Here is a 17,717-nt window from a genome sequence, read left to right on the forward strand (position 1 = left end):
AAACAGACAACCTTGCACATAAATTAAATCAAATAAATACGAAAATAATTTTTATATATTTAATATGCATAATACTGCTTAGTGAAAGTTGGTTAACATGGTTATTATTTTGCATTTTTGATATGAAACACTTGTCAGATAGAATATTGATTTGATGGTCCCTTAGAGTTTTCGTCAAAATTTTGCAATGGTGGAAATAGCGTACGTTCTAACTCGAAAAATTACATCAAATATATCAGAGCGTGGACATACTTTCATGGAATACTTATATCTATATGGGTGCATTTGGTTTGTGATTTAAAAAATGCAAGAATTTTGTGTGTAGCGTTTGTTTGTGCCGTGTAATCAACAAAAACAGACTCATTACAAAGGTCACTAATTTGGGTTATTCCCGCGCTCATGGCGGCTGATGGCACTACGAGGTGGCGATTACGCCGTCTAGGACCTTCGGCGTCTTGTGCTAACGTTTGTGATGTAATGAGGTAAGTAGAAATGGATTCGTAAAAATTACTTCATCTATGACCTGTAAAACGTGACCCATATTCGTCCATTCTCATTGGTAAAATTTGACCTAGATTCTGTGCTTAAAATAGAACATGATAAACAAACAGTGTTGAAATTCTACTACACATGGTTGTACACTAGTACTAACCGGTCGTAGTGTTACTTTTCACTACTGGTTGAACTGCATTAGGGAAGTTGTATAACTGAACATTTTTATTAACATTTTTATAGACAGACTACTGACTAATCATGATGGGTGTCTAAATTATAGCGTATGCTATCTGTATGGAGATGAGATAAAATGTCTGCAGTGCAGCAGCAATCAATTGAAACATATGAACTAAAGATCAATGTACATGTATGACTACAGACTGTACCGTCATTTATCAAGAGCAATTGTCAATTTATTACCTAGAAGTAGAGAAACAGATTAATCAATACCATGACCTTGGCAATGAATGACATTATTGAATCAATAATCTTGGTTTGGGATTGAAAACATCTTTATTATATAAAAAAACATTAACCAGGAAACCGGTTCATACCAGGACCCTATAATTAATTAAATTAGTGCTTTTACCAATATTGATTTTAAATAGACCCTTTACTTTAATTGATGAATTACTAGTTATAGTATAGTTAATTTTGTTTCTCATTTCCGAATCTTTTGTCAAATTTTTTCACATTATAAATATTATAGCATCAGTGTAAACTGAAATAATTAACTTTTACAAATTAAAATATTTGACACAAAAGTCTTCATTTTACATGTTTATTAGTCAATTAAAATTGTTAGTAATCAGGTAGTAGTCATTAAAGGAGCTAAATCGCTAATATTTGAGATCTAGTGTAGATATTGACACAAATGGGTCGCAACGCATATGAATGTACAGTATATAAACTGATTTACATTCAATCGTTTCCGTTTTTTATTCTAATTTAAATCAGTTATGTTTGTCGAAACACGGGAAGTTTCAATTGAATGGCAATCTCTAACGTCTGGTTATTCCAGTCTACACTGGTAGTATTTATTATGCATGCTCTCCAGATAAGAATATGGGGTCACCATTTAACATTACTTGTGGAATATGTCTAGCTGCTTTCGGGCTATACTATATACTAGAAAACTACCGGAAAACACCATTTTATACTGAATGCCGGAAAACACACTAAATACCCGGAAACACCCTAAATAGTTAACTAGGAGCCTGGTCCTCTGGAAAACACCAGAAAAACCTAACCCTAACCCTAGCCCATCTCTGGTCCTCTGGAAAAACCCCAAAAAACCTAACCCTAACTCCCCGCAAACAGAGTACCAGGCTCTGGGTTAACTATTTAGGGTGTGTTTTCCAGTATTTAGTGTGTTTTCCGGTATTTAGTGTTTTTCCGGTGTTTTCCGGTATTCAGTATAACATGGTGTTTTCCGGTAGTTTTCCAGTTGTTTATTCAGGTGTTTTCCGGTATGTAGTATTGCTGCTGCTTTCTTGAGGCCCTTGTTACAAGGGATTTAAATATTGGATATCAGAAGCCCATCTTTCCCTGTAAGATCACAACATCAATGTTGATTTAAATTGACAAATAATTCATGTTTTCAATGTCGAAGACTGTGGATTATATTGAGTTAAAGACTTAGCTACTGTACTTTGAATAGGTGTTACATCGTGTCACTAAGGTGATAAGATCCTGTTGGCTTTTATGCCCCCCACTATTGTTCTCGTGATAGGAGCAGTCCAGCATGGGGATTATCAAATACAAAAGGATTAAAACTACATGTACATGTATAGTCTGCTGCACAGAAATGTGGTTTACAACAAAAGTGAAACTTGACTAAAAAAACAACTTTATATATATTGTTTACTACATTACATGTACTACAAAAAATATTAAAAACAAATCATACATGTAAACCCACAAAATGTGAAATACATGTGGTTGGCGTATTCAATAGCACTTTTTTACTCCCGATTCTTGGATCATTTATACAGTGTTCAACTTTTTTGTACATGTACAATGTATTTTTGCCTTAGAAATAAATCGTACACGAGCTTGAGCATTTCAAACTTTTAAAGATGTGTTGTAATTTGAGTGATAAATATCCTTACACTGTGAAAGTGAGTTTTTAATCATATGTTTGATTGATTCATGAGAAAATTTTAATGCAAAAGTGAATAATATTTAAGATACTGGTTAAACGATGACACATGAACTTGACAGTGTCTCATATGTTAACTAGAGCAATAGTAATAACGATGACACATGAACTTGGTCTCATATGATTTAATCATTAACTAGATCATGAACAGTAATAATAATCATACAGTCTATAATCCTTTGGGGATCATGTGGCTAAGTGGGTAAGACGCTGGCTCGCTAGCCTGGAGGTCGGGTGTTCGATCCCTGCATTGGCCGAGAAAGTTCATCCAGATTTTCCAGCGTGGTTTCCCCTTGTCAGTGATGTATTGCAGGAGTAATCGGGTTAGGTTTGGGTATTCAATTGTGTTGGGTATTGCAATTACGGTAATCATTAATCATGCTTTTACAGCTACAGTAGTTATTACTAGTTACACACATGCTAATTAATGACTACATGTACTGTATAATTTCTAACCACTTTCGATATACATGTACATGTACATGTACTAAATATTAGTAGTTAAGTTTTCACACCTTTCCCCAAAACAGGGTTTGATTAAGGGGCATTGCAGGAGTAAACCGGTTAAGTTTGTGTATGCAATTGTGTTGGGTATTGCAATTACCCTAATCATGCTTACAGCTACAGTAGTTACATGTACATGTACACATGTGCTAATTAATGACTGCTTGTGTACACTGTACTTGTATGTATAATTTTTAACCAGTAGTTACTGTCATAAACTAATGACTTGTATGATTTAATGACAAAAAATTTCATAAGTTGGTTTATACAGTACATATACATGTAAGTCAGCAGTATCAGTTTAACATTGCATTCTATTATTTAGTATTCCAAGCTTCATGCTCATGAAAATGACATTTCGGATAAATGATGTTTTTGATATTCAATCAATACTGAAAAAGAGAAATACATGTATACAAATGTATTTGCAGGCTACATATGTACAATGTATATAATATTTAGCAAAATATCCACTCTTCGCCATGAGTTTTAAAAACTGCAGACCTGTGTTCTTTTATTAGTCTTCATTGTGCTTATCTTATCACATCACAATCTCATCTGAGATATACAGTAGGCCTACATGTACTCTAAACTCAATATTTTTCATAACATTCAAAATTGAAAACACGAATTAGAATTCAATATTGGTCAATTTCAATCTATATTGATGTTGTTATCTTACCATTAAAATATAGCATCCTATATCCAGTATTTAAGACATAATGAACATTTTATAACCAGTACACGAGTTGTGTACACTGGTTTCAGGTGCCATTTTGTAATGAACAAATAAAAACATATCCTACATGTACAAGACAATATGGAAGTAATTAGTGAAGGCTGATTCACAAATGACAAAATAATAATTGAAAAATAATGTGTAGAATGCACTAAGCATGTGTAAACAACTGCTGTTTAATGTGATCTGTTCACGCATTTCACCAAATTTAATTAGAAATTACAATATTTTTTTCATAAATTGAATATAAATTACTTTACAATACATATATCTGTATATTATTTTATTTACAGGTTAAAGAATGGAATAACAAGATTTGGCAGAAGTTTAGATAACGATTTTTACCTGGATTCAAAAACCCACAAAAACTTCATTTCCAGACATCATGCAGAAATCCGCTTTACCAAAATTAATGGAAAACCAGAATTTGTTCTTTATGACCACGGATTAAACGGCACATTCATTAATGATGTCCGAGTAAGTAGATTGGTGATATATCATACAGCTAACTAAAAATAGGGCTACTGTAAGTCAGACACAATTCCTTTTGTGTTCATGTACATGTACATGTAGGTGGTTCCATTCATTTTGTCTGGCAGAGATTGTCTTTGATAAATGTCTGCACAAAATTAAACATGTCTGCTACAAGTAAAATAGTTTATTCCAGCCCTGTGAATCAACACTTGTATCCAAAAATATAAAGATTTAAAGTATAAAAATGTACATGTATATTGTATATGTACCGTAACTATTTATTTCAAGCACAATCTCTTCAAAGCAGCTGCCCCACCCCCCAAATATGTACTAAATTTTTGGATGCCAAAGCAAGTATATTGTACAGCTACATGTACATGTAGCTCACAAAATTTTCAGACTTAAGTTAAGAATTTACTCAAAAGTGTTTGCTTTATTTTAACTAAAATATAGCCCTTTATAAAACTTTTGTTGTTTTAATGTATCAAATACATCAATAAGAAACTATGTGCAAAGTTTTTTGTTTCTGGATCCAAAATAGTTCTCATAAACAGTGATTGATAATGATAATGTACTTGGACCGTAGCTGGATATTGGTTACATGTATGTTGTATAAAATTAATGTACAATGTACATGTATCCACATGAATGTACTTAGACTGAGTTTCAATGCTTGTATTTGTATGTTGCTGTCTGACTGGTATGAAAACTTTAAAGGGACAATAACACTCTTGCTGGCTTGACAGCTCTATAAAATAAAAAATAGCCTTATTCTAAGTATTAGATGTGTTAGTGTCCTACCTGTTGTGTAAATTATCCATTAAATTCTATTTTACTTGTCCAGAGGGTTCAAAAATATTTTTAAATCCAAGTCACATTTGAAAAGCTTTACGTCAGGCTTTTCAAATCATTTAGTTGAATTTTTCCAATTTTTTAAATTAGGTGTGTTAAAGCGAGAATTTCAAATTTTCTAAGAAAGTCAAAACATAATTATTTCTATGTCTTTTGCTAAATAGGTTATCAAATCACTATTGTACGATCATGGGCATTATTTCCCACCCTTAAAAATCTATGACACAGGAAATAACAACACAATTACCTCCCCTGTTTTGCTATTGACAACATGGGGCAGCCATTTTCCAACGTTGGAATTTGAAGTTAAAAATGATATTTTTGCCAATAGCGAATTATAGGATTAATAGGATTATTCTTTGACAATGTAGGACTGTTTATGGATACCATCTATTTTAAGGCTTTATTTTAATACATTTTAAAAATATAACTTGAAAATTTGCAATTTCCGCTTTAAGATGAAATTTGTATCATCAATTAATTGGAATATTGTAAAATAGTACAATTTGTTGACCAGAATAAAGATTGGGACATATTATTCAGTTACAACAAGAGTGGTATTGAGCCTTTAATATTGTTTAATTTTTTTACAGATGGAAAAATCTTGTGTTTTAAAAGAAGGAGATAAGATTACGTTTGGCCATACAAATGGTTTTAAAATAGATCCAGGACAACATTCAAAACAACCCAATTCCGAGTTCCAGTTTACTGTAAATATTTCTTAAATTATTTAAAGCTTAACAGAAATTTCTTCATTATTATTAACATACATTATGCAAGAACTAAATCTGCCTATTGCAGGTCTTTCTTTAGGCCTGGAATGTTTTCTAAATTATTCATTAGACATTAATTAACTTATCCAGACCATAATCAACTTCGATGGCATCGCTAGCCTGCGTTGTTTATTGGATTAGGTTCCGATTTGCTGCTCAACTTCTATTCATGATTCAATCATGAAATGGATAATCGAGACTGTTTTTTATCGTACCGACTTTAGTAATGATGATCGCGGCTAGGCCGAAAATTCAATCGCTAAAATCTTGGTTTAGAGTGGATCAATTTGACTGAAATTTTCTGCAAATTCCCTTTACATTATCTAGTTTTTAACTATTATACTGAGAACTGCCAGCACTTTATCTAACCTCCCATATTGTATCTTGAACTTTTTATCACTGGACCACAAACTCAGCCTCAACCGCCACTCTTGCTGTTCTTGGGGGCAATGATCTTCGAAAAAAGCCTAAGTTTTCACCGCTTGAGGGGGTTGGATGGCTGAATGATTAGCACGTGCGTGCTGTATCATAAAGTCTGTCATTGAGTCAACTGGCGTGGTTTCGAATCCCCGGTTGTACGTGACAAGAAGTAGGGTTGCCTGTCCAACCTCGTGGGTTTTCTCCCGGTCCTCCGGTTGCCTCCAAGTGCTAAAGACCCCTACGCGCAAGCGAATTATTGAAATAAATTTAAACCATGTGTTAGTCCCGAAATGACCTAGTTTTTGTCGAATGGACGTTAAACTCCATTCTCTCTCTCTTTCACCGCTTGACCAGTGTACTGGAAATGTTTATTTGATATTTACATGTAATGAATAAAACAAAACGAAAATATCAGTGGTAGTTATTCTCTTGGTTTAGATTTAAGAAAGATTCCCATCAAAATATTTTATTTTATAAGATTGTTCCGAGTGGTCTTTTGGGTTGGTTCGAATGGTCTCTCTTTTTGCCCGAGTGGTCTCCTTTTTGGTCTGACGGGTCTTGGTTCGAGTGGTCTTTCGGCCGAGTTGTCTGGATACAGAATTTGGTTCGTGTTTAATCATATGGACAAATAATGATGTGGAAGGGTGGCATAATTGTATCAATCAAAAAGCGATGTAATTAGGGTGAATATTTGCTATTATTATGCATTTACCCGTAACGAAGACATAAATGACAACATATTTATTGTCTGTATTTTATTTTTTATTGGTCCGACTGGTCCTTTGGGTTGGTCTAAGTAGCAAAGCTAAATATTGGTCCGAGTGGCCTTTTGGGTTGGTCCGAGTTGTCTTTTGCGTGGGTCCGAGTTTATGTACTGACCCGTAACGAAGACATAAATGACACCATATTTATTGTCTGTATTTAATTTTTTATTGGTCCTTCTGGTCCTTGGGTTGGTCTGAGTAGCAAAGCTAAATATTGGTCCGAGTGACCTTTTGGGTTGGTCCGAGTGGTCTTTTGGGTTGGTCCGAGTGGTATTTTGCGTCGGTCCGAGTGGCCTCTGTTTTGGTCCGAGTGGTCTCCTTTTTGGTCCGACTGATCTTGATCTTATAGGTGATGCTGGTTTGTTTATATCCTATGTATAGGATGCTGAATGTTGTGAAATTTTTAATTCGTCATAGCTTTGTTATTCAAAGGAATTTAAAGCAGTTTTGGACTTGCATAAATTACATGTGCAGCAGTTCTCTTTAAACATGCATTATGCAAGGGGTAAATCTGCCTATTGCAGGTCTTTTTTTAGGCCTGAAATGTTATATTAATTTATATAATTAGACATTTATTTACAATGTACATGTACATGTACATGAAAAGACCATAAATCAACTCTCGATGCCATCTTATGTGTCCAATTTTCTTTGGATTTGAATCCGATCTGCTTTTCAACGTCGGTTGATGATTAAGCACAAAAATGGATAATCAAGACTTTGTAGACTAACGCCACCTGGCCTAGGTTACTCCCTGGTCGGAGCTACCCCTACACCCCAAATTTCAGACTTGGGGGCAGACCTAGTGTAGCCGCCAACCCCGAACAGACAGACTTCGCTCGGGGGTCATAACTCCGAAACCGGAAGTGATAGACTAACGCCACCTGGCCTATGTTACTCCCCGGTCCGAGCTATTCCTATACCCCAAATTTCAGAGTCGGGGCAGACCTTGTGTAGCCGCCAACCCCGAACAGTCCGGCTTCGCTCGGGGGTCATAACTCCGGAAGTGGTAGACTAACGCCACCTGGCCTATGTTACTCCCCGGTCCGAGCTACCCCTATACCCTAAATTTCAGACTCGGGGCAGACCTAGTGTAGCCGCCAACCCCGAACAGACAGACAGACAGACAGACAGACAGACAAACGACAGTCACAAAGATATATAGATATTGAGAACTGCCAGCTCTTTATCTAATCTTCCATAATGTATCTTTAATTTTAAATAGAGATTCAATTTTCACAATATTGTACAGGTAGATGTAGATTGCGATGGATTGAAAATCCTTCAAGACAAATGATCAAATCATAATTAGAGAATTTTATTTACTTTTCTTTATTTGATAATGTTTTAATTATCTATGTGTTTCAGTTTGAAAAATTAGATGAAGATGATAATGATGATGATTCTGATGAAAGTTCAGATGATTCTGGACCAGAATCTGATTCAAATCCTCAAAATGATCATCTGTGTAATCGCAATTTATATAACTCCCCAGAATATGACCGGAGTCAGTGTTGGCAACAGGGACAAGTGCAAAAAAATAATCTAAATATTACAAAAAAGAGTGAATGTGATCAAGACGCTACCGTTGAGTTTACGAAAGGATCAATAAAAAACAATACAAAACCTCGTTCTCCGCGAGGGAAAAAAGGAAATAATATTTTACTAGGGGACATATGTGCTAATAATATCGGTAAAAACGATCATATGTTAAAGACTGGTTCTGCGTCCAAAAGACAGAATGGATTAAATAACGTGAAAGATGAGAATTTAGAGCCGCCAGTGTTAAAAAATCAGACAACGTTGTGTTATTCAGACAATGACAAAAGTGATGATTCGAAGGATTCTTCGAGTGGACAATCGAGTGAGTCGGAAACAAACACGAACAGTGATAAAAGTGAGGACAAATCGTCGTCGTCGGATTCAGAACCCGAATTAACAATTGATACAAGTGTGAAAAAACCCGTGTCGGCCCCAAAGACACGACGTAAAACTGCCAGTGCTAGAAAACGGAGACCCGCTCAAACGACACCGAAAAGAACTGTTACTAAAAAAACACCTGTACCCATAAACTCTAAATCCAAAACAAAAACGAAGGCAGCAACAACACGAGTTGAAACTTCAATGAACAACAAATCGAAAAATACTAAAGAACCTCCTCCCCCTCCTGTCAATCATAATATAAACAGTCCTTCTCGGCGTATTCTTTTTAATAAAACATCTCCAGCTAATGGAAAAAGGTGAGTTTGATCAAATCCAATTATGTGCACATTTTAGCACATATGATGTCATGAATGTGGATTGTGGGTTAGGTTTAAGAATTTGGGGAAGAGGTTAAGTCTCCACATAAGCACTGACCTAGGACGATGAAAAATTAGTTTGTGATATTTCCTAGTTTTATTAATGACCTGCAGATTTCGTCAGTCTCGAGATGTAAATAGGGCTAGCACTAACCCTAATTCTGGACCAAGCCTAACCCTTACCCTAACCCGAAATGTAGTTAACGCACGATCCACATAGGACGTCATATGTGCAGGACTGTCTCCGATCTAGCGTTCTCCCTAAATGCAAGGTTCTTTCGGTTGATCAATTTTGATGCACGTACATGTAACAGAGAGATTTCACAAACAAAATTCGCATACTACCATATTTATTTGTTTTCCACTTTGTAAAATCTTTTGAACTCTACTGCTATGAAAGTTAAAATGTATTTTTTATGTGCTAGGAGGATTTAGAATCTGTCCACCTGTAAGATTAAACTGAATAGTGTACATGTACATGTACGTACAGCTGTGTTACCTCAAGTCAGTTGTTCACGTACATAGCTGCAAATAGACACACAGTGACTCAGTGAGTAAGACGCTAGCATGCTAACCAGAAGATCTCGGTTTGTTTGATCGAGAATGTTCCAAAAGATTTTCCCAGCATGGTTTTTCGCTTGTCAGTCGTGCAGGACGGAAACCGTGACAAGAATGAACACCTATGAATTAATGACTACTGTTTAATTTCTATAATTTTTACATACATGTACATGTACATGTACGTGGGCATAGATATGGACAGAAACTTACACACATGAATTCCAGGCACGAGACAGGCCCCCGACAATCAAAAAAAAGTCTTGTTGAAAAACATTGGTACCTTGTAAACAAACCTGGAAAGAATGATTTTAGTTTTGCATGTACAATGTACATTATATACATTCCTGACAAATTTTCAAGCTGTGCTGATCTTAAATACATTGTAGTACATGTACATGTACATGTTTGTGCCAAACATGTATTTTATATACTGTTAAAAGCTTGGGGTTGGTGGATAGCCAAATGCGCATGCATGTTGAATCATAAGGTCTGTCATTGAGTCAAGTGGCGAGGTTTCAATTCTCTGGTTGTACGTGACAAGGAGTAGGGTCACCTGTCCAACCTCGTGGGTTTTCTCTCGGTACTCAGGTTTCCTCCCACTGCTAAAGACCCTTACGCGCTTGTGAATTATTGAAATAAAAATTAAACCTCTCATTCTCTCTCTCTCTTTTTGATGTACAATGTACTATTGTTACACAAATCTGGAATTTGTTTGAATTTGAGCCTGGAAATATGAGGCACTGTCAAAGACATTATCAGGCACAAATTAAGACTTTGTCTGGCATTGTCTGACAGTGTGTTATGAACAACTACATGTATAAGATCATTACAATTGTACAGGTATTTCCAGGTCTAATTTTATCAGCTCATTCTGTAACTTTATGGTACAGTTTGTAACAAACTTCTTTCAAATTACTGTAGGTCTGAAGAATGGAGTTATGAGAGGACAAACTCTATCAATATTCAGCGTTCTGCTACGTTTTGTCTGGAGTTGTATCAGTTCTTCGAAATCATTGTTAAAGCGAGAATTTCATATTTTCTAAGAAAGTCAAAACATAATTATTTCTATGTCTTTTGCTCAATAGGTTGTCAACTCACTATTACATGTATGTATACGATCATAGGTATCATTCTCACACTTAAAAATCATTGACACAGGAAATAATGATACAATTACCTCCCTTGATTTCCTATTCCCCCCCCCCCCCATGGAACAGCTAACCTCAAACGTTTGAATTTGAAGTTGAAAATGATATTTTTACCAATTTCTCAACTGGCAATAGTGAATTATAGGATTAATAGGATTATTCTTTAACAAGGTAGGACTGTTTATAGATACCATCTACATGTGTATTTTAAGGCTTTATTTTAATACATCTTAAAAATATAACTTAAAAATATGAAATTATCGCTTTAAGGTGATAGAGGCTATAGTTTTTAACAGAGCTCTTTTGAATTTGGTGTGAAACATTGCAGTCATGAGAAGAAAAAGAGCTTTTACATTAAATTGTAATTATTTTTCAGTGATTCAATAAAATCTGATATATTTGGAGATCCATATGATTTTAATAGTGATGAAGAAAGTGTGGAAGGTAGGATATCAACATATTTTATTCAGGGATAGGGGAGGGGGGTGGGGGGAATGTTGACAAATGTTGCTGTCTATCTGTCCATATGTACGTACCATTTCCTGCTAAATGTAGCACAGTATAGGCTGCAATAATCTATATATACATGTAGCTTTTCAAAAATTACAGAATCTTAACCAAAATTATAAAATCTTAACCAAACTTGCTAAATCTTAATCTAAATTATAGGTGACTTTGGTTGTTTCGTGCATATCCTGTGCCATAAAGTTGACAAATTTTCAGTAGTTTACAAGGGATTTAAATTCCGCCAGAAATATAGATTTTTTGATTGAATAGTTTCAGTTGAACCTCCAAAGGGAAAAAATAATTCAAAGAAAATTTCAAGCCAAAGTGATGTTATAGAAAGTACAAAAACAGGTATTACTTTTTAATGCAGATTTAACAAATGGGTAGGGGTGGAGAAATGAAATGAAATGGGGTTTAACATCCTACTGTTCTGCTCGGTACTTGTCTAATGAAGACGGGCATACACCATACAGTATTGCCCGGACAGTGGCACTATGACCTACTCTTATATGGAATTCCAACTGTCAAGGGATCTTTTACGGGCACGCCAATGTATACACGGGACCTCGATTTTTTGTACCATCCGAACAACTAAACAGCTGTCCTTGTCAGTTCCTCCTTCCTGCATCACTGACAAGGGGGAACCAGGATGAACTTTGGATGAACTTTCTCGGCCAATGCAGGGATCGAACAGTTGACCTCGAGGCTAGCGAGCCAGCATCTTACCCACTTAGCCACCGTGACCCCTGGGAGGTGGAGAGAAATGGGGTTTGATGTCCACCTACACTATACTAACCTGGTCATTTCTGGGTATAGTTGTTTTATTTCAGTAATTTGCTTACATACAAGCCAGGTTTTTTATCAGTGGGAGGTAACCACAGAGTACTCAGTGGAGATTAGATGAGATTGTGCAATAGGCCCTTCTTCTTGTCACATCCATGTGCACGCGTTGCTGTGGCCACACCCTGTGTGTCTGAACCCATTGAAGTCTGATTTGACATTCTCGCCGTATTTCAAAACAGCAGCTCTAATGAGACTTCTTGCTCCTAATCCGGTTTAAAAACAGAAGCTCTAATGGGACATCTGGCTCCTATTCCAGAGTCTCGTAGGCGTTTACGGACTGTCTGGTGTGTGATCCTACGCTGTCCAGGAATTGCTGCTGCAGTAGAGGTCACTGTTGTGAACCGTTACCATGAATGACGTAACCGGATGTGACGATCCCGGGCAGGTGCGGTCACTCTTGTTTGGCTTGAGCTTGGGCGGTCACGTCTTGAACTTCACTGTCGGTACCTACATGTATCCCAAAGGCGAGAAATGGTACTCTGGGAAACATTCAGCAGTCTGGCTACATCTGTCTGCTATTCACCTGCTTGTAACCCACCGATAGTGTTGTTGTGTTGGTAATCGTTCAGATATGGCATCACTTGGTTCGTTGAGAGTTTACATGTGCAACTGATTTTGAAACCGAGAACCCCAGGATTTTAAAGGCCTTAGATTTGGGTTTCATGCGAAACACTTGCGAATTTGTTAAACTCATTTGTCATGGTGCAGTCAAGCGAAAACTAATTTCGACAATGAATTAGTGACCCTACATTTAAAACCAATAATGAACTTCTTTTATCCTTACATAATGACATTAAAAACATGTAAGATTTATAGAAACAACGATCCCGTTCAAATAAAAGAAAGATGAAAAATGGGCTATGCATTTGTTTTTTTTGAAGGGTACATGTATATTTTATTGTGTGTATATTAAAGATATTGAAATATGTTCCTATTACAGCTGCCTCCATGAACAAGAATACTAAAACAGCCATCAAAAATAATAAACCTGCAGTGAATACGAAACGGAAAAAGCCTGCAGGTATGATTCCTACAGCCCACACGGCTGTCTTACATGTAGAATATTGATTGAAAATGTTGTAAATGATGGCAGTCACGATACAGGTTCTATTATTGATCAGCTTCTATACACACTGATTCACATTCACTCTTAATCTATTATAAGCTTTATGTTTAATAAACTTATGTCTTATTTCATTTCAATATTATAATTAATACTAATTATACAATGTATTTAATTACACATAAGGGGGGTTGGATGGCTGAATGGTTAGCATGTGTTCTCTGTATCATAAATCTGTCATTCAGTCAGTTGTTTTCGAACCCCCGGTTGTATGTGATAAGGGGTAGGGTTGCCTGCCCAACCTCGTGGGTTTCCTCCCACTGCTACAGACCCTATGGGCAAGGGAATTATTGAAATAAAATTGAACCATGTGTTAGTCTCAAAATGACCTAGTTTGTGTTGAGTGGACGTTAAACCGCATTTCTCTCTTTCTCTCATAAGAACAGAATTTCAATTTAGGTTTAATATTAAAGGGGCATTATGGAAGATTAAATAAAGAGCTGACAGTTCACATTGAACAGAGATATTAGCGATTGAATTTTAGACTAGCCTCGATCATCATTACTAAAGTCTGCACGATAAAAGCATAATCTTAATTATCCATGTCACCATTAATTTCTGCGTACTTGTATTTTTTAGTAGCCCCTAAAAGAAATAATAAAAGAGCTAAGGCTAGTTCTGATGATTACGGAGATGAAATTATTTGGTATGAAGGTGAAACATGTACATCGGATAATTGCTTACGACCGTCAGATAAAACAGTAGAATGGGTGAGTTCATTACTTATATACTTCCTATTCATCGGGTTGTTGGGTGGTCGAATGGTTTAATGTGTGCGGGGATCACGTGGGTAAGTGGGTAAGACGCTGACTCGCTAGCCTGGAGGTCGGGTGTTTGATCCCTGCATTGGCCGAGAAAGTTCATTCAGATTTTCCAGCGTGGTTTCCCCTTGTCAGTGATGCAGGACGGAGGGCCTGATAAGGACAGCTGTCTAGTCGTTCGGATGGGACGAAAAACCGAGGTCCCATGTACACATTGGCGTGCACGTAAAAGATCCCTTGGCAGTTGGAATTTGATATAAGAGTTGGCCGTAGTGCCGCTGCCCGGGCAAAATTTCCCTCATAGCACACTGTATGGCGTATGCCCGTCTTCATTAGCCCAGTTTAGGAGCAGAACAGTAGGACGTTAAACCCCATTTGTCAGGTGGGCTGTCATTGATTGAAGTGGCATGGCTTCGAATCCCCACTTGTATGTGACAGGGAGTAGGATAGCCTGTCCAACCTCTTGGGATTCTTCCCACAGCTAAAGAATTCTACATGCAAGAGAACTATGGAAATAAATTTGAACCTTACAGATGTATGTGCATGTTAGTCCGGAAATAACCTAATTTGTGTGGAGTGGACATTAAGCCCCATTTCCCCCTTTCTCTAACTCTCTCCTTTCATCCATCGGTACGCATTCACCAAATATTTAAACTTCATCAGCCGGACAGTGGTTTTAGAGTTAGAATGGTGGTAGGAGACTTAAGACCTGATTACCCTCCATATAAATAACCTTGTGGGTTTTCTCCCACTGTTAAAAACCCCTACGCGCAAGCAAATTATTGAAATAAAATTGAATTATATGTTAGTCCCAAAATGACCTAGTTTGTGTCAAGTGGACTTTAAACCCCATCTCTCTTCACGTAGGGGATGCTCAGTTGTCAATTGCAATCATGTGACACAGAATTCAGTCTTGTCACAGTTCTGCCAGTCCCGACAACGGAGGTGGTGTAAGTAGAATCGTCATGTAATTAAACCTAATGAATATGTTTCAGCTTTCATGATTGGTTCAGATATTTTCATATGCAGTCAGCACATGCGTTCTAGCCCCAAATCCCCATTTTACTTGATTGTCACTATTTTTGGGATTTAGAGAATTTAATTTGGGAATGTTCAATCGAGCATCCCCTTAGATTTCTTGTGCCAAATCGTAATTATATATAATTTCTTGTGTCAAATCGTGATTGTATATAATTTCTTGTGTCAAATCGTGATTATATATAATTTCTTGTGTCAAATCGTGATGATATATAATTTCTTGTGTCAAACCGTGATTATATATAATTTCTTGTGTCAAACCGTGATTATATATAATTTCTTGTGTCAAACCATGATTATATATAATTTCTTGTGTCAAATCGTGATTATATATATTTGTAGGTCCAGTGTGATGATTGTGATCAATGGTATCATACTATGTGTGTTGGAGCTATATATGCAGCAGTGAAAGACACCCAAATGGAATTCCATTGTGGGTGTTAAAATACATAGATATATATAAATAGTTTAACAGACATTGTTATCATAGTTAGCTTCACCTCAAATATCTGCTCACAGCATCCCATATCGTTGGTCGGAAGTCTTAAGGTCATATCTGGCATATTTTTTAAAATTCACATTGTTGCTTATTCAGAATCAAAATTTGTTTGCCCGTTAGCGTATTTCTAAGTTAATCTAAACGGGTTTTATATAGATATTATATTTGGGATGTTCTAAAAAAAAAATATGAACATTAGGAACCAAAATGTTGTATTTTTACTTGAGAAAAAAAACAACTTTTGTTTTGTAGAAAAGCGTTACAAGCAAACTGAAAATAGACAGTTGACTGCTCGTTGAAATTGTAATTGGGCCTGTACGATATCTATTTCTGTGATATATCTTTATTGTATAAAACTTTAAATTGCTAACTTTCACTCATTTCAACCCTGGATATGTAGCCTGAAAAGTGCGGATAACTGCATTTTGTTAAAACGACAAAACATAAATTTAGAAATAAGACATTCTTAAGTGACGTTTTTGTATGATATCATTTTAGGGACTCTCTTGAACGATTTGGCAAAAGTCAGATACAACCTTTTTGACCTCGCTGCAGCGATATCTTGCTTTCATTCTGTTCTGGAAGTTTAACTTTTCTGATAAAGGAACATAATTACAAACACTGTTTACGCACACACACTTTTTAGATAGTGCTTAGTTGCACTGTGGATATTTCTTTTTTTTTAATTTATTGAAATGTACAACAGAATAATGCTACAAATGGCTGTATTAATATCACTAAAAGTGTAAGAATCATCCGAGATAGCACAACAAGTTTATAAAACTGTTTAATAGCTAGCACATAGTAAAAAATATAGATAAATAGATAGATAGATATTATAGAGAAAGAATAAAATATGTCCTTGGCATTTATTATTATTATTATTATATATATATATATAAATATTGAAGTTTAAAATGTTCATACATATGTTTTAAAACAACAGATTTACCAATGACATAGCACCGTTACCCAATTGTTAATTGTTTATTGTCTTAATGAAATAATTCATCATAATTCATCTGTTACTCATCAAATTAGTAACATTTATGTAGCTTTTAACATAGTTAATATCTTGATATGGATGTAAATGTATTAATGTCAGCTTATTCGTGTTTTTTATAAACCCAATCATGTGAATAGTTAATCTTGTCAGTTTCAACTTTTAATTTCAACGCTCTTCTGTTGCATATATTATGAACAAAATATTAACCGTTAATTGTGTCAATTTAAAACTTAATTCTGTCTTTATTATGTCAATTTAAAATTTAATTCTGTCTTAATTACATGTATGTCAATTTAAAATTTAATTTTGTCTTAATTATGTCAATTTAAAATTTAATTCTGTCTTAATTATGTCAATTTAAAATTTAATTCTGTCTTAATTACGTCAATTTAAAATTTAATTCTGTCTTATTTACATATATGTCAATTTAAAATTAAATTCTGTCTTACTTATGTCAATTTAAAATTTAATTATGTCTTAATTATGTCAATTCAAAACTTAATTATGTTAATTTAAAATTTAATTATGTCAATTCAAAACTTAATTATGTTAATCTAAAACTTTATTCTTTCAAATTAAATTATAATTTGATTTTGATATTAATTTGATAATGCCTAGCTTTAAAATTGGTGTCTCTGTTACTTCCTCGCAACCATTGCCTTTAGTAACATTTAGGGACTGGTTGCCTTTAATAATGTTTGGGAACTGGTACAACTCTAAAGTTTCATCACCTTATCCTGGATTTTATG

The 17,717-nt window shown here is 35.3% G+C and overlaps 1 protein-coding gene across 2 annotated transcripts; it reads left to right on the plus strand.

Annotated features, from left to right (window-relative positions):
- Window positions 1-170: 170 nt before the first annotated feature.
- On the plus strand, window positions 171-17,198 carry LOC126826996 (nucleolar protein dao-5). Of its 2 annotated transcripts, XM_050556156.2 has the most exons (9): window positions 171-482; window positions 4,193-4,376; window positions 5,819-5,935; window positions 8,551-9,422; window positions 11,568-11,635; window positions 11,969-12,049; window positions 13,482-13,562; window positions 14,244-14,374; window positions 15,806-17,198. In XM_050556156.2, the coding sequence occupies exons 1-9, from the start codon at window positions 400-402 to the stop codon at window positions 15,905-15,907; spliced, it is 1,719 nt and encodes a 572-aa protein (XP_050412113.1). In that variant the 5' UTR covers window positions 171-399; the 3' UTR covers window positions 15,908-17,198. The 2 variants fall into 2 exon arrangements, with proteins under 2 accessions (XP_050412113.1, XP_055958573.1); XM_056102598.1 differs by lacking the exon at window positions 13,482-13,562.
- Window positions 17,199-17,717: the final 519 nt, after the last annotated feature.

This window comes from Patella vulgata, chromosome 7, assembly GCF_932274485.2.
Source record: "Patella vulgata chromosome 7, xgPatVulg1.2, whole genome shotgun sequence".
NCBI lineage: Eukaryota > Metazoa > Mollusca > Gastropoda > Patellidae > Patella > Patella vulgata.